Genomic DNA, 23,451 nt, shown 5'->3' with positions numbered 1-23,451 from the left:
AAAATGGATAAAATTTTCATTAGTTTCGTCAACGTTAATTAATTTGTACGGTATTATGTTCTTCGGTTAAATTTTCTCATTCTTCTACAAGAAAATTGTATTTCTATCTTCCATTAAGAAATTAAAGATGGGTGAATTGGTTTACAATTCTGTTTAGAATAAATGTGATTTAATCAATGGTGTTAACGACAGGATATTTATTTAAATATAAATATAGTATTATAGTAGAATGTTAAAGATATTGTTGGAAGAAGAGTAGTACTGATAATTATTTAAAATTGTTGTTTAATACAAGATTTATTTGTTAAGTAAAAGAGAAGTTTGCTGTTTGTGTTATTAACAGTTTTCGACACTGGTTTTGAGACACCCGGTATTTCATCAGCTGGTATATACAGGGCGGAAATGATTTTTTGATAGGTTTGATTGTTACCTTGGGCGTGCCACCGTTTGCGGATGCGGCGGAATTTTCAGGAACCGCGTTTGTTTGCTGATTGCCCGTCGCATTCACGAGAATCGTTAGCAGTGCTACTTTTACCTGACACAGAAATCATTTATGTTAAACAGAAGATTATTTTCTGCGACTGCACTCTTTTATCTAATTTCTGTAATAATTGCATATTTGTTCGCGCGGGCCCAAAAATGACCCAGAATGTTCTGTCGATTTGTAACCAGTTTGCAAGTGAAAATTAGCAAAAAATTCTGCATAAATTCTCAGAAAAAAATTGTATTTTGGGCCAAAATAAATGTTAAGAATGACATTAACTATGAAATGGAAAATTAACAAATTCGAAAAAATGAATTTAGAAAAATCTTTTATGAAAAATTTCAAAAAACAATCTTGTTGAAACGTTGAGTTTATTTTTTTGTTCTATCGAGAAGTGGTATTGAATCATTTATTTCATTGAGCAACGGTACCAGAGTTGCGCTTTTGCGGAAAAGTTTCGCGAAAGTTGTGGTTTTATTGAAACCGCCCAATGCGTCAAATAAAAAGTTACTGACAGAAGATCACTCGAAGTCATGTTTCATTCAGAGCATGTTCAAATAAAATTTGAATGCAATAGAATTCCATATTGGACGTGTGTCATCCTTCTGTGACATGCATAGATCTTTTTGTAAGATAAATTGCGAGCAATGTTTCGATCGTCGTGCAGTTTGGGAAATATTGTTACATCCGGTATCGTATCGTAGATAAGAATCTCTGTTGTGTTGAATTGTCGGGAAGAATATTTTTCAGTAGCCAATAGGTGATAATTGCAAATTTGACGTTCAATAGTAATCGCTGGAAATCGTATACACCAGTTGATGGAACGTTAATTACAGGCTGGGATGTAGTTCATGGTACAACTGTAAATTAGAACACATGTTTTTGACTAATTAGAGAAGTGCAAGTGGAAGACTAAGTACCTACGTATGCTTGTAGAATTAGAGAAATAGGTGAGAAAGATTAGAATGTAACAATGGAAAATTGTAAAAGTGCAATGAAAATATTGAAAGGCTATTGAAACCTAATTGGATAATTGGATGGTGCAATTGGAGAATAATGAAAATAGAAAATTGAAAGGTTAATACTAAATTAGAAAAGTGCAATTGGAAATTTCTAAAGTAATATATTTGAAAAATTGGAAACATGTGCAATTGAAAAATTGAAAGGTGAAATGAGAAAATTAGGAAAATATAATTGGAAAAATTGAGAGGGCATTAGAATATAATTAGAAAAGTGCAATTGGAGATGTGTACAGTTGTTAATGCATACTTGAAAAATCGAGAAATTGCAATTAGAAAATTGAGAAGGTATTAGAATATTGAAGAATTAGGGAAATGTGCATTTGAAAAATGGAAGGGTAGTCCTTCCCAAACAAGGGAAGTGCACTTGTAGAATTAGGAAAATGCAACTATACAATTAAACAATCCAAAACCAACATCGAAATATTAAAATATGATCGTAACAATAAGTAAACCTCCATTTTAAGAAGAACGTGTACTGAAAAGAACCTGATCCGTCAGCCACGTTCTCCCTTATTTCCTGCTCTCGAAGGATCCGTCGTATTCGAGTTGTACCATAAGCTGCAGCCCACGCTGTACGAAAAAGATCAGTGAAAGGAGTGACGTACCGCTTCGACGTTCGCCTTGGTGAGATCTTTGTGCAGTTTCCTGAGATGGATCAGTGTGAGGCCGACGCAGATGATGTTGATAGCGATCCACAGGGCGTTCAGTATGTAATGTCGAAAAGGGCCGTGCACCAGGGGGCAACTCGGCGCATTGTGTCCTGTCTCTGTATTTGCTGCGAGGGCTCCGCTCAAAAACGTCGGCCCCAGGTTTATGGTGATGCTCGCGAACCAGATCATGAACGTGCCGAATAGAACGCACTGAAATCAACATTCGTATATGCCAACATAACAATACAAACGTGGTGCTCTGAAAACTTCGATATAAAATCGGATATTTTATGCTTCCGGATTTTTTACCACGCTTATATTAGCTTGCCGAGTTGTCGTTGTCGTCGTTGTATGCGTCAAATCTTGTAATAGAATTTTAAATCACTTCTCGATGAGCTAGAGACTTGAAACTTTAAACATAGCTCAGAACTGGATGACAATGCAATATTGGAAAAGAAATTTTTCAAAAAACTGTGTTCAGGAGAAAAAATTTTTTAATATTAACCGTTACACCTGGTCGCGCGACACTCGGTAGTACGACATCGCGTTCAGCGATCCCCACTCCGCGCGCCAGCGCTCCCTACTCCGGTACGCGTTCCCACTCCACTGACCCATTTCGCACCGAAGGAGCTCAGTATGGTCTCCGTTCATTCAGTTCCATTTCGGACAATTCGGACTCCATCCCCTCATTCTATCTCGCGTAGTTCCATATCTTGCGTTTCCATATCTTACTATTTCATACCAGTATTACTATATCTTACGTTCCACTTAAAAAAGACTAAAAAGTAGAAAATAAAACATTATATAAAAAAAACCTTTTTAAAAACCACGCTTATATTTATTAAAATGCACTGAAAAGGAGAAAACAATTTTTTTAGGCATTGGTGACTATAAATAAAAGCGTGGAGCGCTAAACTATATTGACGTAATCTTCGTGGGCGCTCCACGCTTTTATTTATAGTCACCAATGCCTAAAAAAATTATTTTCTCCTTTTTACTGCATTTTAATATAAGCGTGGTTTTTAAAAAGTTTTTCTTTTAATCGATGCTGCATCCAAAAAATCTGAAATAATTCACTGTCGTGTGTGCTATTATCTAGAATGTTCACGAATTTTATCGTAATATTTTGTTTAGCAGAAATATAGAGCATGATTCAGTAAACTGTGCCCACCCTGTACTAACTACCCTTGAGGTAGAGATACCAACTCGAAACTTATCACAGAAGGTTTCCTTTGTGTGTGACCAAAAATCAATTCTGTTCGAATTCGAAGACCGTTTAAAGTACACGGGAAAGGATGTACGCATGATTCTACGATAAAATTGGTTTTCGCCGAAACAAAAAGTCGCCATCTGTGTCTCGCAATTTCCGGGCCCGAGTAGCGAAAGATCGAGATCTCCGCATCGTGTCCTCGATCCGAAAACTTGCGTCTGCTGACCCATTACGTGACACGCCGCGCGGAATCGCCGTGAACAGCTGGCGACCGAAATGTCGAGCAGCGATTTCCGTGCCGCAAGATCCTGCCGCATGCGGCACAAAGGTCCGCGTCGCCGGCGAAGATTGTCGGAAAATTAGGTTTATGATACGTCAATCGGTATCAAAGGCGAACGCGGAGCCCGGATGATGCAGGGGAGATGCACGCGGTCAGCAGAAACACGGCGAGTAAATGCTACGTTCTAGTGCCTCGTTCCTTGGTCAATTACGCGATCAATACCGCCGCCATCTTGCACATTTCCTTCGAAGTGCGATCCCGGTCCTTTGATGCGCCCTTTTTTCCGCAACCACGCGCCTCGCCATTGTTGCGAATTTTATGCGTTTGACGCAGGAACGATTCATTTCAATTTCCCTTGATTGCTCGAGGGTGAGATGGCCGAGGTGAAATTTGAAACTGGGAGAAAATTGGAAGAATTTAGAATGGTACATTTTTCCAATTTGTTGAGATTGTCAAGAAGAGAAATTTCTTTTGTAATTTACACGAATGTAGAAATTTGTTAATGTGAAACCGAGAAGTTTTAGAAAAATTCCAGGTCTAGATCAACTTCGAATGAGTCGGGAATGATAAAAGAAAAGTGGCAAGGAGAGAGGCCGAAAAAGTTCGCGAAAGTCTGGTGACGGACCGATTTGTTTAAGAGAGAAACTTTGTTTAAGAACCTATCGGACAAAGGGTTCGAGGGATAAGGAACAGATCTGAGATAATGAAGAAACTTCGGGGAACGAGGAAATTCCAGGAACGAGGAAGATTTACAAAGGAACGATTATCCTTGCTAATTGGACGACAAGTTGATTCAGTCGATCGATTGTCTTACTGGGTCGAACTACCGCGGCCTGGCTGCGACGAAAAATAAATCTGATTCGCCTAATCGCGTCTCTCCGACAGATACTGGCAATCACTCTTGCATCGTTACGTTCGTTGCTAAATTGAAAACAAAAGATTCTCCGAATACGTTTCCTCTTTTCAGATTTGATTAGTAGTTCGGTGAATTTAAAAATGTTTTTAAACTTTCCGGGAAGAACAAGGATGAATATATTTTTTTTAAATAATTTATTCAGCTCCGAGGAGCGTTACTTCATTTTCCATACGAGAAACATTGAAAGCACAGCTCCTTCGTGTTTCTTCGAAATTGCCATTCTTTCACTTCTGCATACATTCTCAGCGCACCGGTCTCCCGCTGAACTTAATTAGGAACTTAAGTGACATAAAAGGCCTTTTAACCGAGCTCAAGTTTCGGATCGATTTAACAAGTGTAAGCGACGCCCCGCGTTTTAATAGAAACCGTGTCTCGCCGGTAAAACGGGAGTCGAAAGTGCCACTCAAACATTTATTTACAACTAACTGGCTCTCTAAAAAATATATTAAATTCCCCAACTTTATCCGATCCCCACTTAAAAAGCTCCATGTAACCGATTAAACGAGAAAATCTAGTAAAGGCTCTTCAACATTTTACCGAAAAATATATCTACAATTATTTAAAACTATTATTTTTAAAAATTTTGTATGAGAATTCATTTAATACCATTTACTATATTCTTTCATTTTCCTTCGATTTATTTATTTGTTTTCCCCAAAATCGTGTTAATTGAACAAAGGAAATATTATATTATTGCAAGTGATAAACGAGAGAAGATAAAAAGAGAAGTTACCACAATTTATTGGATAATTCCTGAATGGATGGCAGTTCGTGATTCTGACCAGGGAAATCTTCTACTAGTCGTCAGAGCTGTCGGTCTGATCAGCGACCGAGCTATTTCACTTGATAGCCGCAGGGCAGACCTCATTTTACTTGTCCGCCTGGAACGAGGACTCATCCTACTTGTACAGTGCCATGAGCGGACCTCGTTCTGCTTGTCTAGTAAGAAACGGTATTCAATACGCTTCAGTGATTAATGCCAACCATGATCTCAGTCACTCCAAGAAAAACGTCAGCCCATTTTCGTATACACTCGCAAGCCCCTTCATTCAGCTTTTTATATTTCTTTCACTCGAGTTCATTCTACTTGCTCGACGGAATAAAGGTTGCAACTTGTTTTTCCCATATTCGAGTGACCCATTGCATTTTCATTGTGATGACGAGTACCCTCCACTTTATCTTTGTCCAGATTTTATTCAATTTGTCTGAGTAGCTGCGGCTCATTCTACTTGATATACAAATAATGCTTGACATACAAATTCCATTCCAATCGGCTGACTAGTCCAGGACCAATTCTACTTTCACCGACGACACGCCGCCGCCAGTCTTGTCTCACTTGTCCGATTAGTTCCGGTTCATTCTACTCGGCCGGTTGTGCTCCTTCGATTCGTTTTGATTATGGGCTTATTCTGCTAGGGCGATCACGTAAGCCTTCATTTCGCCTGTCTGACTAAACACGGTGTCATTTCACCTTGAAGAGATACTTATTTCCTTTCACTTGGCTGACCAGAGCAATACTACTTATCATTTTTATTTCCGGATGGCCATCCTGCGAAAGGTTATACTACTTCAAACACGAATTTAATTTAACTTGTTTGACCAATCCCAGTTCATTCTACTTGCAATGATAGAATCTTCGTTTGTTTCACTTGGCTGACCAGAACGAGGCTGTTCTACTTATCAGGAACATTTTATTTTATTTCTACTTGATAAGAGAAACGTCTCATTCGTCTGACGAGCGCAAGCTTATTCTACTTCTTATTGGATTTTCATCCCACTTGGCCAGTGAAAGCTTATCCCATTTGACGAGAGATTTTTATTTCCCTCGTCTGCCAAATGCAAACGCATTCTACTCGAAGGGAGGAAATCAGCATTTCCCTCTCTTGGACGACCATAGTTATCCTCCGTTTAATGGGATTTTTATTTCACTTGTCTTGCCAATCCAAGCTTATCCCATATGATGTGAAGTTTTTATTTCCCCTGTCTAGTTAATCCTAGCTTATGCTTCTTCAAGAGGGAAAATCCTCCATTATTCCAGTTGGCTGGCTGACTAGTGTAACGTTATTCTACTCTTTATGGAGCTTTTATTTCATTTGCCCGGAAGTCGCAAGCTTACGGCTGCTTCGTGTGGGATTTTTATGTCTTAGCTGGACAGTCCTTTTCTACTTGTAAAGATGATATCCTCATTTCATCCGCTCGACTGACTAGTCCAAGGTTGTTCTACATCCAATATTTTAATTTCGTTTGCCTGGCAGTTGGGAGTTCATTCTACTTGATTGATATTTAATATTTATTTTTTATTTTTCTCATTTCTATTATAATCGATGGAATATTTAGGTTCTCTTACTTGTCTGACCAATGCAAGATTGTTCTACTCTTTTTAAAGCATTTGTTACTTTGTCCCCACTTGTCTGATTAGCGCGGACCCTCATTCCACTTTTCTTATCACGTGCAATTTCAATTTTCTCCGGTCTGTGGATGGTTTCGATCCACTTCACCGGCTCGATGAAACCTCCATCTTACTTCCATACGATCACTGGAACAATTCGTTCTACTTCACTAATTCTCTGCGAATTTCATTTCGGTTTGTTGCCTTCTGCGAAAGCTCATTCTGCTCCGCTGCTCCCATATAGCTTCCATTTCTTTTGTCTTCGACCGGCTGGTGCAACGACTACGTTCTACTCCATCGATCCAGTGTGTATTGAGATTTTATTTTAGTTGTCCGATTAATATTTTATTGATTCCCTTCGAGGCATCGCAAGCTTGTTTCGATTGTCCCGCTGATGCGTTTATGGATTTCTGATTGTTCTCTGCTGGCCATTATTCGATTTATATTGATTTCTTAATTGTTCATTGGCTTTGTGTCTGCCGTGTGACTAATGCTTGACCTATTCCACTTTATGAGCAGGAAGGCAAATCAGTTTTATAATATTTTTCGATTTTTCTAATAAATTAATTAATTTTATTTTACTGATCACACAAATCTCGTTCGACTGGTCTGATCAACGTGCAACGTATTCTAGTTGATCGAGATTAATGATACAGCGACCTGATTCGACTTGTTTGACCAGCGTTCAATTTATTCTACGTGATTAATGATGCACTGGCCTTATTTGCTTAGGCTGACCAATCCTCAAACTATTTTACTTTACCGATTGCAGTACACATCTCGTTTCACTAATGCTTCATTTATTTCACTTGCCAGACTAATGTTTCATTCATTCCACTTTGTTCAACACAGGATTTATTTATTTTAACAGCGGCGACATGTTTTATTTATTACATTCGTGTGTCTGTTTTATTTATACGACTGGTCGTCTGCCCGCTGGATGGTTTATTTTACTTGCCGGCCGAATGTCTGCTTTATTCTACTCGGGTGACAAGTGCTTGATTTATTTCACTTGCATAATGTCCCGGGTGTCAGACTAGTGTTTGATTTATATCACTTGTCTGATTGTTACTTGATTTATCCCACTCGTCTGACCATTGTCTGATATACTCTACTTGTCTGATTATTATTTGATTTATTCCACTAGTCTGATCATTGTTTGACATAGTCTACTTGTCCGATCATGATTTGATTTATTCACCTGGTCTGATTATTGCTTGATTTATTCTACTTGTCTCATCATTATTTAATTTATTTGACTGGTGTGACCATTGCTCGATGTATTCCACTAGTCTGATCTTCGTTTGGGATAGTCTTATTCACCTGGTCTGATTATTGCTGGATTGATTCTACTTGTCTGATCATTATTTAATTTATTTCACTGGTTTGACCATTGCTCGATGTATTCTACTAATCACAGGAACAGAAACATGAATTATTCCACTGGTCTGAGCATAGCTGGTCTATTCTACTATTCCAGCGATCAGCCAACCCTGATCAATGCATGAACCATTCTACTCATCCCACGTGTTCCATTCCCTTTGTCCTGGTACCACTCGAGTCATTTTACCTCGCTGATCGTACACAGGCCACGTTTCATTTGTCCGACCAGCACCGACTCTCTTCACTTTATCAACTCTCTGCAAGAATCGCATCACTCGTCCGACTAAAGCTTGATCTCCTCCACTTAAACCCTCATACACAGCGCCTCCTCGCACTCGTCCGAACAATTCTCATCCTATCACGTTGATCTCACTCGCAAATCCACCACAATCTCGCCGATGAACAATCTTTAAACAACAAATGCACCTTCTCCGAACCGCTCGACATCGAGCTGCAATAAATTAGAGCTCTCGAATGAATCGTACGACTCCGGAGAAATCGGGACGTCGCGTTTGATGAAACGGCCGTTTCCCTTATCGGCGTAATTGAAAGTTTGATTAATTGCTGTTTGGTTAATCGAACGAGCGTCCAACGTGTCGCGCGTCCGCCGCGGCCGCGGCTCGTCTAAACGATTGTGTCACAATTAATTCCGTTGTGAAAGCGCAGTCATCTCGTCGCGGACAGTTTACACCGCAATCGGCCGCCATGGGTGTCCGCCCTAACAATGCATGTGACGCTTCCATTATATTCTCCATCCGCCCCAACCCACCGCCCGCGCCCCCTAAGCTTCTCTTCTCCCCGTTTTACACTTCAGTTTCGCGGAAGGGAAATTCTTCCATCAAATGCACGTGGCACACGGGAGATCGCGCGTCCGTACGCGTCACACATACGCCAGCGGAATCGCGCCAATTTATACGCTTTCCGTCGGCCGCGCGACCCCTTCGGATTTCAGAAAACACCCTCCGCCAATTTTCAGGCCTGTTTCTCGCCGAATTTCGCGGCTCTAACGCGTTCCACTGATTCTCTCCGAGACGGCGGGATTTTTTGCAGAAAAAACGGACAGGTGAATCGAAAAGTTTTCTGCGGCGATTTGTTAAGTGAACTTCGACGAATACGAACGTACTTTTGGTTTCCGAGAAATCGCGAGGTTAGCATTTTTTTTCAAGTTACAAGTCCCGGTGCTTTGAATTCTCGTACTGTAAATTGTAACGCGTGCAGAGACGCAGGAAAATTTTCCAACAGACTAATTTCACCGCGGATTTGAAGACTGAAGCTTCCGCTTTACAACAAAGGCAAGAAACTTGATGTACGATTTTTTTTTTAGTGGTTTTATTGAACTTTGAACGAGACGTGGCGACTGGGCAATGTAATACGTTTACCTGGGAAACCAATCGCTTTTCTTCGTTTTAATTTTTAATGACAATTCCTTTCTATTAATTACTGCGTTTTCTTTATTCTGCGTTGACGTTATTTCGACTGACGAAGTAGCACGACTTAGGAATCTCATATGGGTACGACTTAAGACACGGCACAAGTTAAATTTAAAAAGTAAATATAACCTAACTGAATAAAATCAATACGATTTCGTTTCGACCAAACGATTACGTAAATTCTACTGAATTTATTATTTAATAAGGAACGTAATTTTATCAATAATCTACTTGCAAAGATTAACCACCAAACATATGCAGAAAATTATAAGGAAATTGAAATAAAGTTACTTGATGACAGGATTTATAATGAGGCTGGTTTATGGCAGACAATAATACGTAAACCTACTTAATACGTAAACCTAATACATACTTGCCCTACGTTTTGAAAGTAGCTTCGAGAAAATTATAACAATTTCTGTTAATTTTTCTGAGCCATCTGTGTAAGTATTAAGAATACAAATGTTGGAGTTAAATCCGTGGCAGCGGGTTTCAATTGATGGGACAGCGAATAAGGTGGAAAAGTGATTCCGAGGAAGGAAAACGATCAGTTTCGGTTGCCAAGCACAGTTATCGGTTGCTTATCGGCTTTGTGGCGAGTTTGCATGAATGTGCCGGCGCAGTGGGGATCGATACATCGTAAGAAAACGGAAATCTAAATAAAGAAGCGTGGTGGAGACTTGCCTGGGGCGAATCCATGAGCAATGGTGCCGTCAGATCGGCCTCCTCGTCGGTTTCCGGAAAAATCGGGCTGTCGTTCAGAACGGTAGTGAGCATGTTCACCGTGGAAACTGTCACCAACAGGAGAAACGCTGTCTCGACCAGGGAACACTTGGTCATTGGCTGACAGTTCAGGATGCTCGATCCAAGGGGCAATAAAATGGCGGCTCGAGCGCAATCCACCATCGCCTGGTGGAACAATAATCCCTGCGACCACCTGCGACACGGGATCAAAGGTTCTTCGTTAGATCCTGCGCCTGTGGCTACTATTGAATCATTAAGGCGTCATCTACTGGCCTTGGCGTCAGATTGAAATTAACACCGGTGGTCAAATCATCAATTTTAGGTACTTCATTAAGGGTACACTTGAGCAATGTTGTTTTAGATAGATGGAAAATTTTGTAGAAAATTTCTTAGCAATTTTTTCATCGTCGCTTCGTCATCTACTGACAATTATTTAATAGCAAACTTGACATCACTAGTCACATGATCGATTTTAACTACTTTATTTCGGGTAAACATGAGTTGTTTTTAATATTCTAAATTTTGTATCGATTTCGCCGAATGATTCGATCAAGGGGAGAATCTATAATCTAAAATTGAAGCGAGAAAGTCGCGTCAATCAATCTTAAAATGAAGCATATCAGAAATAATGCGTTATATAAAGCGATTATATAAAGTGGAACGAACCATTCACGACTGAACTATTAATGTTTTAAAATGGCTCTAATAGAACATAGTTTCTAAAAGTGATGATCGTTAAAACTATAATAGAAGCTTCTAAAAGTAATAGGTACTAAAACGATTATCATAAAATGTAGCTGTCGGAAATAATAAATCCTTGAATGTCTGTAATGAAATAAAGCTTTCAGAAGCTTCTAAAATGGTACTTCTAAAATAACCTTTTCTTTTCATTCTCGAAGCAATCAATGTTAATAACGGGATTGAAATAGGAAGTCTCCACGAAATATGCTCGACTTTAGACATTAAAAAATCCTCTTCAACAAACAGGCAAACAAACATTTTTTTATAAAAACAATACATGCATACTTTAGTGTGAGAATGATTTTGAAAAATCATCCCTTAAATCGTAAAAGCAAACTTGATCAAACTTAACCAAAGAGAAAAGAACGTGACAAAAAAATTGATTTTTAAAATTATAATATTGAAACAATAGAGAGGTGTGGATAAATCCAAGTTTTGACGAAGGGTTTGAACGTCGTCGGGTTTGTTCACGCAATATTCGGGATGATGGGTGCTCATATCCTCAAAACTTGGCCTCCAGCTGGTCGTAGAAGTGGCCCGGTGAATCTTCCTCGGGGATTACCTGCGTAACTGTCGTTTAGCCAGGATGAGAGCCATGAGGACAAAGTTAGCCCCCATGCCGAGGGCGCCGAGGCTGAATATAAGTGTTGCCTCGGTGGCGCCGCCCGGGTGGCACTGGAAAACCTTCGATGCGTTCGACGACACGTTACCAGAGGCGCCGATCCCGAATCTCAAGTTGGCCCCTATCATCGCCACCGATTCACCTGTCCCACAAATATCGGTCATCGTTAGTCATCGTAAAATCTCAAACTTTTGCTTAGGGTACTTTAGGGCCGGGAGTTGCTCTTTGGTCTTTCGAAATTTTCATTGTGGAGACTGTTTGACGCAGCGGCTTGGAACTTTGTGGGGTTGTTGGTGATTGTCTGAGGGACACTCGGGATTTTTTTTTATGTGAAAAAACATGATATTTTAGAATTTGTTTTACACAATTCTTCATTACGATAATTGAAATTTTATTAATTTCTTACGTGACGTAATTTATCTACACGTTCTCGTGCGTGAAAAAGTATTGTGAAAGGGAGCCTAACTAGCACCGATGAAATAACGTTTAAACAATTCCGCTAACCTTTGTTTCACCGTCTTGGATTTTCGACATTTGGCAGGTGAACGCATCGCGACTGCCGGTGCATTAAAGTCTAATAGCACTTCGTATTTTTAGTCCGCTCGGTTCTACATAAATAGCTAGGGGCAGGCTTAAAAATATTTCGCGGCCGATTAACCCGGCGAGGAGCATTTAATCGGCATTTAGGATTACGACGATAAGTCACGGCGTAAATTATGCAGATGAAAATTTCGAGGAGAATGCAATGTTCCGGAGGGGGTGGGGTAAAAAGACCCGACGTTTCGCGTGCATCAACGCGATCCGAGAAGTGGGTATAGATCCGATGGGATCGTCTCTGATAAGACACGTCGGGAAAAGTGACCAACCAGCGATTTCGAATAACCAGTCCTGACCACGCCAATTTAATCAAGAAAGTGGCACCATTACCATACTAATGAACAATTTTGGATGTTAAAGTAAGATTGGAGAACTGAAAGTAGTAACAAGGATATGATTTACAATATTTTCGTCGAAAATAAGTGATATAGTAATGTCTGATATGTTGTGACTTATTCTACTGTCTGCCAGACATTGACTTATACTATTGTTCGTGTCACATGACTGTTTCTACTTAAGCTGGCAGACAACCATTCTACCTATTGTTTTAAATACTTTCTCGCCCCTATCATTGATATATTTCACTGGATTTAATAAACGGAGAAAATCAGTCGAACATGTTCCACACAAACATCGTCAAACAGACTTCCACCTCGATTTGCAGGAGAGCCAATTCTATTCTACCTGTTTCAGTACACATGTTTCTATTGCATCGCCCTAACTGAACTTTAGTACTATTATTTCGTTAACCGAGTCGCAAACAGGAGTTCAAACAAACAGCATCGCGGTCAAGCTACTACAAACCCATTCCGCCAAAGTACCAGCGAGAGTTCGATGTTTCAACAGATCGGTAGAATAAACTATCCGGACAAAACGCCAGTAGAATAGACCTTGGTTTGCCCATGCACCGAGGCTATCCCGTTGCCGTTGCCACGCAAGTTTATTCTACTGGTCAGTCGAAGTATTGACCTGCTCTACTACTTCCATGGAACTATTCTCTATTCCGACGCGTTTGCCGAGACGCTAACGCAGCCACCCTGTGCACGAGACTGCTTTACAAGTTCGAAGGGATCGATCTTTGCTCGAACCAGTAGAATAAAACTGTCTGACCAAAACAGTGGTACAGGTCAATACACCTCCGGCCGTTCGCCAGAGGAAACTCGCGACACAGTGGAGCAGATCTTCCCACTTGTTTTCGAAAATTTTCATCTCCACTAGGAAATGCTTCAAAACATTTTTAATGTGGTTGTTGCTCCTTGTGTTGATTTATTTTATTGTTTACTTTTGAAAATGTCGTACAATCAGTAGAGCAAGTCAACGCATTGGCAGACAAGCACATATATTATTTCTTTGGTCCACTTGTTCACGCTGTTTGTTATAAACAATTTCGAAAATTTTCATGTCCACAAGGAACTGCACAAAAATATTTTGATTGTTGTTGCTCTGTCTGTTGATGCATTTCGTTACCTTAATATTTAGTTTTGGAAATGTCGTAGAAACAGTGAAACAAGTTAACGTTTTGGCAGACTAGTATTATTTGTTCTTCCCACTTGTTCACACTGTATGTTCGTAACAATTTCGAAAAATTTTATGTCCACGAAGGAATGCTCAAAAATATTTTTATGGTAGTTATTGCTCCTTGTGTTGATTTATTTTGTTGTTTTATTGTTTCGTTTTGAAAATGCCACACAGACAGTAGGACAAGTCAACGCATTGGCAGACGAGTACATATATTATTTGTTCGGTCTACTAGTTCACACTGTTTGTTACAAACAATTCTGAAAAATTTCATGTCCACAAAGGAATGCTGTAAAGTATTTCTATTGTGGTCGTTGTGCAAAGTAAAATAGGAAAGCAGTGCATGAAATTGTTCCGAGGCCCGATAAACTGAAGAGTAATAATAATTTGCGATAATTGAACGTGGCGAACTTTTAAACGAATGGATGCTCTCGCGAGGATTACATGAATGAAGGAGCAGTTGGCAAGCAACGAAAGGAGCATCCCCATACTGAAGGTTTAATTTCCGTTTCCGAATTAAGACACGTCTTTGTCGCCGGCGCCCCGGGGATCCCGTAAGAAACGCCAAAGCAATACTATTTGCGATAACAATGCCATTTGTACTTGGTAGAATGAAGTTCTTGTCTCCACGGAGCCGCGGGCATGAACTTACGATTGCTCCACTTGCAGTTTGCTTTATTTGCGGCTGGGAATGGGCCATAGAGATTACCCTGGCAGTAGATTCAATAAAACTACCCTCAAAAGTTCCATCCCCACCCCTTTCTCTCCTCGAGATCTCTGTGTAACACTGTCTGAGCTGATAAGAAACTTCCATCGAAGAAGTATTTCACGGGTCGAGAAGGAAAATTAATTTGAATCAACTCTGGAAAAAGTGTTCTCATGCTTCATTAAAACATCCCCGGCCAAGAACAATCCTGTGTTTTATTCAGGGGACCGAAGGGAAATTTTGTCTCATCAATGATTCAACTAACCATTAATTAGTACCGGTATTGTTCGTCTGAATGAACCAGAAATTTTGTTTCGTCCTTGCAAGAGTTTAGGAACAGTGCTAACATTTCTCTCTCAAAGAAAAATGGGTCCTTTAGAACGCAATCGAGTCATCAAATTTATTTTTTTAATTTTATCATAATTCTTGTCCGCTTTGTGTGATTTTTTACATTATTTTATGAATTATCCCATTTATAAATAGTACTCTGGACATTCTTCCTTAATAGAATCCTAAAGAATTATATGAAAATGTTCTTTCTTAAACAAAACAAAATCGTGAAATCAGTTTTTGAAATTTAATCAAGGTTCGTATCAAGTTTGTGGGATTTTTAAAATTATTATTCAGAACATTCTGAACAAAATGGACCTTGTAGACCACAATAAACTCCTATTACCAGTTTCGCAAATTTCCATAACAATTCAGATTTAAAAAATAATTGAATGCATCGAGAAGCGAAGATTGACAGCAACTCTTTCGCGCAGTCTATCCGCGCTCTCGAATCTTCGGTCTCTCGGGGAGAGAACCTTCTCGGACGATGTTTAATTAATTTTTCTCGGGGCTTCGTGAGGATATTCCCGCGAAGACCTCGAGGTCAGTTGTGTTCTCATGCATAAAAGAAAAATCCTGTGTGCACGAACCGTGCGCACCTATCGTGGATTTTCCGCCTTCGATCTTCCTTTACGAGCCTATTTTCCGATGCACTGGCTGCTGCGCCGGCAGAGACATGAAAACTCCTAAAGGCGTCTACGTGTTTCTCTCTTGTTTCTTCCGCGTGATCCTGCGCCCAGGATAAAAAGGACTACGCAGCGAAAAGACACGGTTAACCGTGTGCAAACGCGTACATCATTCCTGAACAACCTGCATAATTTATCGGTATGAAATATAAATCGCACGGTGACGCGTTGTCTTGCGAACGCGAAAAACTTCTTGCATTTTTAGTCGTTCGACGAAATTATTTATTTTACACTTTAAATATTTCCGCAAACCATTTTTTCAAAAGATATCGCAATACTAAATTTGTTATCATTTGTTGTTACGATATTTATCATTGTTTATCACACGATATTATTTTTATTTATTAATATACTGCGTTAATTCTAACTGCTGTTTATTTAATTTCAATTAACCCATTCACAGTTTAACAATATCCCAGGAATAATCCTCGCAGAAGGAAAAATTCAGAACGAGGCAACCTTCCATGAACAAATTCCTTCCCCAGCCTGTTGTACGTGCAAACTTTGTCAAGATTAAAGTCGTAATCGTTTATTATGCTATTATTCGTCGGCCACAGCCTCTGGAAATGTTGGGTTTGCGCCCATAAATTCTTAGTTTAAGCTTTTTATCTGGCCCTCACTGTATGTTGCTAAAAACATGAAAAATTTCGCGATATCCACTGCAAGACGCATTAAAACTACCGCAAACATTCATATCTGCGAACGTGCTGCGTCATTCTAATTTTTGTTCGTTCCGTGACGCACGAGAAAACAGTTCTTTTGACGGTGAAAATACGTTTTTGGAACGTTAACATTAATATAATTTTTAGAAAACAGAAAAACGGTGCTTTGTGTAAAATAATTCATTTTCCACAAATTTGTATAATACAATTTTTCCCTGTTAAAATTAATTATGAAAGATTCAAAATTTTTTTAATCAGTATATATATATATATATTGTTTTTTAATCAAATTATTCCTGGCATTTTTCTGATTGAAAAGAGCCCAAACACGACACAGTTCGGATCAGATTTACTCATTTAATCCACGATATTGTAAAAACACATGATCAGTTCGCATAATCGAGGTTTCACTGCATCGTGGATTAAACCCGCAAATGTAAACCAAATCCTATCGTGTTTGGGCTCATTTTAACCAGAAAATTGTCACGAACACATTCCGAAAAGCTTCATAAAAAAAACAATTAAACCCAAAACCGCCACATTCAAAAAACCGTATCAAATTTCCACAATCTTCCATTTCGAGAAATTTTTTGCGCAAGCTTTGCTGATTCGCGGCAAGGTCAAAGTCGAAAGAAAGTTTTCCGGGCGAGGTAAAGAAGCGAATCGAGGCGTAAGAATGCAGAGAATGTCTGCGAGCGAGAGAGTAAAATGGCGGGGAATCTCGCGGAAGAAAAGTGGCAGGCTAGAATGGCTCTTGTCCAGCGCGGAATTCGGGAGGCTCTTTAAAATTTTAAATGGCCCAAGTTCCACGGATTACCACGCCAAAATAGACAGTGAACTTTCCCGCGTCCTCTTTCCGACGGCATTCCACTTAGAAACATGGCGGCGCAGCGGCTTCTATGATTTAATTGCGAGTTTATTTAAGTCGCTCCAGAAGTTTCCTCGTCCTTTTTTGCCTTTTGCCAGCTTCATGGGGCGCAATGAATTTCAACATCCGTGTAACCAACCGAAGAGTGAAACAAAAAAAAATATTTAGGGGACATTTTCTTTCGAGAGGAATTTCTTGGATTTCAAATAGAGTTCGCGACAGCTCAACTGCCTGGAAACAGCAGTTTCAGTGGTAAATGGACCGATTCTCACGAGTTCGCATGAAATCTCGAGTGGGGGACAGACATTTTGATTTCTGTGTCTCTTAAGCAACGATTCGGACTTCCTTCTGAATATTAAGCTTGCTCGAAACTTGCGAATGGGAATTCAAAGTGTTGTTCCAACAGTTGTTTGAGAATTGCTTCGTTCTGAACAAACAAAGCCCAACAGTATTTTGAATGTGGCGTTTTTGGTTTTGAGTATTTTTTGATGAGGTTTTTAGGAATGTCTTCCTGACGTTTTTCTGATTAAAAGTCCAAACACGATAGAATGCTCGTTTAATCTACGATATAGTGGAGTCTCGATTATCAGAACTGATAATATATTTTACTGAATCGTGGATAAAACGACAAAACGCGATCGAAATGGCATCGTGTTTGGACTCATTTTAATCAGGAAAATGTCACGAATATGTCTATGTTAATAATCTGGTTAAAAGAGTAATATATTTAATTTTCTGTCTTCCACTTTTACTTTTGGCCTTAACAGGATAATGTTTTGGAATTTAACAAGTTTGTGTGTACACCGTCATTTCTCTGTTTCAGCCGAAAATCATTTAGTCTAAAAGCAGTGATATTGTTCCGGAAACACATTTTCCGCGACGCGTCCGTGCTGTTTCCCGTCGGAGAATTTGCGGGGTGTAGTTGTAATAATGTTCGAGCACTCGCGATCCAATTTCATCGACGAAATTCCGAAAGTTTAAAATAACTTTGCGCCTTTTGCCCCGTTCCACGCGGAAGTGAATTTTATCTAGCACGGTTCGCATGATATTGAATCTAAATCGAAATCTGGTTCGCGGCCATATAAACCGCGCGTTCTTTAACCAGCCACGCAGAAACCTCGAATGCTGTGACGCTGTTGTGTTGCTCGGCTATCTTCCTCTTTTTCAATAGAACCACGAGGCAGTGCAGAATTGCTCGCAATTTCAATTATTTGCTACTGTCAAATTATTATAAATGTACGGGGTGTATAAAAAGTAATGGTCATTGGATCGGTGGACATTTGTACAGGGGCCTATTACCTATCAATTATATTGTGCAACAATTATTGCGCAGCATGATGTTGCTCAAATCCAAATTGTATTCACGATGACACATACTTCGAGCAATCAGACACACAGAGAGACAGCCTGGCACACACACAGCAGCAGTGATGAGACTCGTCTGATAATATTTGTGCAACACTGCAATTTTTGGAAAATCTTTTTTGCACATCACCTAGTAAACCAATGCTTCTAATTGCTTACAAATAATCAAATCGTTTGGTACAATTATAGAAAAGTTATTCTGTTTTAAAGGGTGTACAGAGACTTATTTTACTGATTACGAGTGTATGTTATTAATTTCCTTTGAACCGAGATGAAATTCTATTTTGATTTCGTTAATGTGTAGTTATATGAGAACATGTACGCATACAATATACTATACCACATATGTATACATATAAATTTTCTTTTTCTCTAAAAGATTACGAACTATAAAAAAGGTTCTAATCAATGAAACCGTTACTTTTTATACACCCCGTACAAATACACGAAGATCTGCAATCTGTCGATTGCACATTTATTTGCTATAAATATTTACAGTATAACAAAATCACTTCGAACCCTATTTTCTCGAAACGAGGTTCTTCGAGTTTGCCAACGAGATATCTCGTAAACCGATCATCCGATTTAGTTGAAACTTGGCAAACATCTACAGTAGTGGAGGTACCCTATGATGACAGATTTGCAACCAAAGTGATATCTGCGAAATTCGATTTTTTGCTTCGAAAAAATTGTAACTTTTCTCCGAACAAAATCATTATACAAATATAAAAAAAAAATCCTGTACACTTCCCAAATATTGTCTAGCAAACTCACAAAGTTTCAATCTCGTAATTTCACCAGGCTTGTTTTAAAAAATTCCCAAGCAGGCCACTGGAGTGGATTTTAAACACTCCGGGTGCGCGTCCATCTTTTCGAAGGTTGTTTGTCCGTAATTAACTAATTGGAAAGCGATATTACAAAGTGCATCAGAGTGCATCTTTGTTTTTCCATCGTGTAAAAAAATTGATTATTGTTGACAGAAGTTTCTTTCGACAGTCCAGAGAAACTGGAATTTTCGTAAAAATTCGTAACCTGATTATGAAATATAAATAATTGGTAGCCTGATGATATAAAATTGTTTTTACAAAATTTTTCAGTAATGAAATTCTCATTTATTTTAGAGTTAATTAGTTCGAGGAAGATTGCAATTTTTTTGCGAAGTGGCTGAAAGAAATGCGAGCTGTTAAGGTCGTGAAGATAGACAAATCCGCCGGGAGTGATTGACTGGGACAAGCGAGCCCACGATAACGATTCCGGACAGGTTTAATCAGTCCGAGTCGCGTTCATCAATTTTCGCGACGGGCACGAGAGGAGAATCGGCGATTTCTATTGGTTTCTTTTTGCGATTACGGCTGCCAGGGCTGGCCATAGTCCAACACATATTTCTATAGCCGCGAGATCGAGACAGATTGTTCAGCTTTTTCGAATTTAGTTCCTCGGGGAAGATATCGGACGCTCATATCTCTACCTCTGTAAGCTTATTTTCCTGATCCCCGTTGTTCCCGGCGTCGGCTTTAATCTCTCTCTACATTTCTCCAATTTTTTACCAACTAATCCAATTGAAAATATCCTTCCGCTTGTAATTCTGCCAATTTTGATACTTGCGGCACGAAAAACAACTGTCACAAACATTTTCCCGGAGCCAATACCCTTTCTATAATTTTCATATCGTGTGCCATAGTTCCAACAAATTTTTGGAATTTTTACAACACCTGTCATCGCCCAACAAATTTTTGTACAATTTTTTACCAACTAATCCAATTAAAAATATCCTTCCGCTTGTAATTCTGCCAATTTTGATACTTGCGACACGAAAAACAACTGTCACAAACATTTTCCCGGAGCCAATACCCTTTCTATAATTTTCATATCGTGTGCCATAGTTCCAACAAATTTTTGGAATTTTTACAACACCTGTCATCGCCGAACAAATTTTTTTACAATTTTTATAGTGTACATATCGCACAAAGAACTGTCTCCAAATTAAAATCAGCATTAGAGGGCTTCATTGCATGATTTAATCGCGTTCAAAAATTTTCAAAAAAATTTACCACCTTCTAGTTACGGAAACACATATTGCAGAATTTTTTCCGATTTTTCCTTCGCAAATTTCTGCCGCAAAAAATTCCAAATGTGTCCAATGTTCGCCAAAACGCATATCTCTTATTGAGGATGCGTATCATTTTCAGAACCTAATCGCGCTCAAAAATTTCCCAAAAAAATGTACCCCGTTCCAGTTACAGAGACACATATTGCAGAATTTTTTGCAATTTTTCCGTCGCAAATTACAGCCGCAAAAAATTCCAAATGTGACCAATGTTCGCTAAAACGCAGCTCTCTTATTAAAGTTTGACCGTAGTTCTTTGTGAAACAATGTTTGACGTGCACTGCAGATTATTTCTGCCGTTAGGGTGAAACCTCCATGCGATTTTCCATCTTTGAAAGATACGCGGTATAATACGTGGCAACGTTCTGCAAAAGGAGCCCGCATTCATCGTCCATTTCCTTTTTATGCCTCTCCGTCTGCTTTCAAGTCTGTTTATATTATCTATAAAGTGCACAGTTGCTTTGGGATCATCCAAACGGAAATGTTAAAGAGCAGCACTGCTCGAACTCTGGAAAACAAGGGACTGGATATTTCGAAAAAGTTGATATCTGCACCGATCGGAGTAAACAAGCTAATTGACGATACCTGGAGCAACAGAGATATTAATAAAAAGAGAAAAACAGGACAGGAAAATATGGAAACTAATTTCCTAATGGGAATGGTCTGTAAGAATGCTTTTGCGTTATTACTGGAGCGCGACATTAGTAAATCATTTTTATTGGCCTTTGTTATGATACTTACAGTTCACCTTCGGTCACACAATTTTATCGGAATTAAAGTTTCTATTTTGTGGAATGCTAGAAGACTGGAATTTTTATTTTTTGTACCCAATTTTAATATTGTCGCTCCACGAATCCCACTACCATTGTACTGGGTTCCCCCAGTATCAACAATTTATATTGCCGCACGTGACTCCTAGTCTCCCCACCTCCTCCTCCACTTGTCAGGAGTTTGGTGGGTTTTTCCGGATTGAAGAGTTATATGTAACTAGACTGCGGATTTTATGCAGTTTTATGACAAAACTGAGTAGGTGTAATTTAAAATAGCAAAAATATTTGAAAAATTTAAGCATACTATTATATTATTTTCAACTGACCTTTCAATTTTTTCATCCCAATTAAAAAAATCATGCACAGTGAAGGGTTAAATTTATTGTATAAAATTTTTCTATCTATTCCGACACTAATTTTCTAATAGAAAAAATTTTGAACGAATTAGTTAAAATTTTGGGGAAAAATATTATTAATCATTTAACTGGATTCGGTGTTTTATGGAGAACCAGGAAAAAATTATTTTCTCCTTTTTAGTGCGTTTTAATATAATACGTGGTTTTTAAAGTTCTTTTTATATATTTTATTAAATTTACATTACAGCAACTTTTATGTTAAAATTGATCTCAATTTAATAGTATTTTTAAGGTCTCCTTTTAGAAATTAAATGCTTGATGTTGATTTTGGAATTAAATTTTTGAAGCATTTAAAATTAAAATTTCTATGCAAACCTAAATTGAAAAATTCGTTTTTAGCGTTACGTTGACTTGTAAAAAGTTGTGCTTTCCACTTCATAAAATCATGCAAAATGAATTTTCACGAATTGGAATTTTGACCTAATCTTGGCACAAGTCATTGGCGAGCTCGGTTTGCAGAGCTCCAAACGTAATTTCTATGCATGATGGTCGTTCCTCTTTAACGCAATACTAATGGAGTAACCGCAGTTAATACGACGGTGTGCTGAAAGTGCGAAGACCGTAATTTCGCCAGGAATAAGCCAATAAAGCAGTCGCATGTTTCAACAACGTATGATGTACGACGAGAGCTGGCATATTATGCTGAAACCAAAGTCATGTTACTCGTCCAATAACTTCCGCAAATACGGGGCCAGTGCATTGTGCCGAAACACTCAAGCCAGTAGAGTTCCTTTGAGTTTCCAGAATCCGTTTCAACCCTGCACTTGCATCGTTTCACCTATTCGGGCTTTTTTCGGGTCGATCGTACAGTTTCCAGTGGAATTTCGTTTTCCACCGGTGAAATCCGGCTCGCGCCAAACTAAATTGATTAAGAAAACGTTGCGGCAAACGATTTCCATTTTTTACCCGCGATTTGATCCACTGCGGCCGCGCCACGGAAATATTGCACTATGTTAAATCGTCTGTATAAGCTTGCGCATACAATTTCACAGAAGAACACTTTATTTGCCGACGATTTGCATTCGCGTATCTGCTTCAACTGCCGGGCAAATATCACGAATTAAATCGACTCGATCAACGAATACTTTTCCGATTTCGAAAGAAACTTTTCCCGTTACGGCTGATTTGCATTTTCAGAGATGATCCTGTTTGCAGTATTTGACTAAATCGTTTCGACAATTTCAAATTTTTTCGAAAATGTTTCTTTGTCGAATTTAAATATTTTTTTAATTCTCGTGTTCAATTGTGACATTTTCAGATTAATCATTTTAGATTTTATCGTAAACATTTGCTCGAAACAATATTTATTTTAACACTCGATACGAAAATTCCCGATGCCGCGCACAACATTCGATAAACGAATAACTTCAAGAATACACATATAAAAATATTTATTTTTAAGAGATACTTGTAAGTCTCAACCTATTTTTCAACTTTGTTTAATGTCTCGGAGAGTTTGAAATGAAATTGAAACTCCTCCAGAATTATTAAACAATTTGCGCCGAGATTGATCGAATAAAAAGACCATAGTGTGCTCACCGTCCCGTATAATATC

General features: G+C 38.8%; 2 protein-coding genes across 4 annotated transcripts in view; one reads left to right on the top strand and one right to left on the bottom strand.

Moving 5' to 3' along the window:
• LOC143218673 (midasin) overlaps positions 1–23,451 on the top strand; it is a 90,467-nt gene that overhangs the window by 16,319 nt on the left and 50,697 nt on the right. The window lies entirely within an intron of this gene.
• The window catches only part of LOC143218680 (uncharacterized), a 51,660-nt gene that overhangs the window by 8,072 nt on the left and 20,137 nt on the right, over positions 1–23,451 (bottom strand). For 2 of the 3 annotated variants that reach the window (XM_076444032.1, XM_076444034.1), the window contains exons 2-5: positions 11,812–12,013; positions 10,449–10,701; positions 2,112–2,366; positions 431–535 (exon numbers count right to left, since the gene is read on the bottom strand). In XM_076444032.1, the coding sequence (XP_076300147.1) occupies positions 431–535; positions 2,112–2,366; positions 10,449–10,701; positions 11,812–11,999 (801 nt within the window). In that variant the 5' untranslated portion in view covers positions 12,000–12,013. The remainder of the gene's footprint in view (positions 1–430; positions 536–2,111; positions 2,367–10,448; positions 10,702–11,811; positions 12,014–23,451) is intronic. The other variant, XM_076444033.1, reaches the window with a different exon arrangement.

The sequence above is a fragment of the Lasioglossum baleicum genome, chromosome 20 (assembly GCF_051020765.1).
Source record: "Lasioglossum baleicum chromosome 20, iyLasBale1, whole genome shotgun sequence".
Classification (NCBI taxonomy): domain Eukaryota; kingdom Metazoa; phylum Arthropoda; class Insecta; order Hymenoptera; family Halictidae; genus Lasioglossum; species Lasioglossum baleicum.
This window is presented reverse-complemented; position numbering and strand designations above follow the sequence as displayed.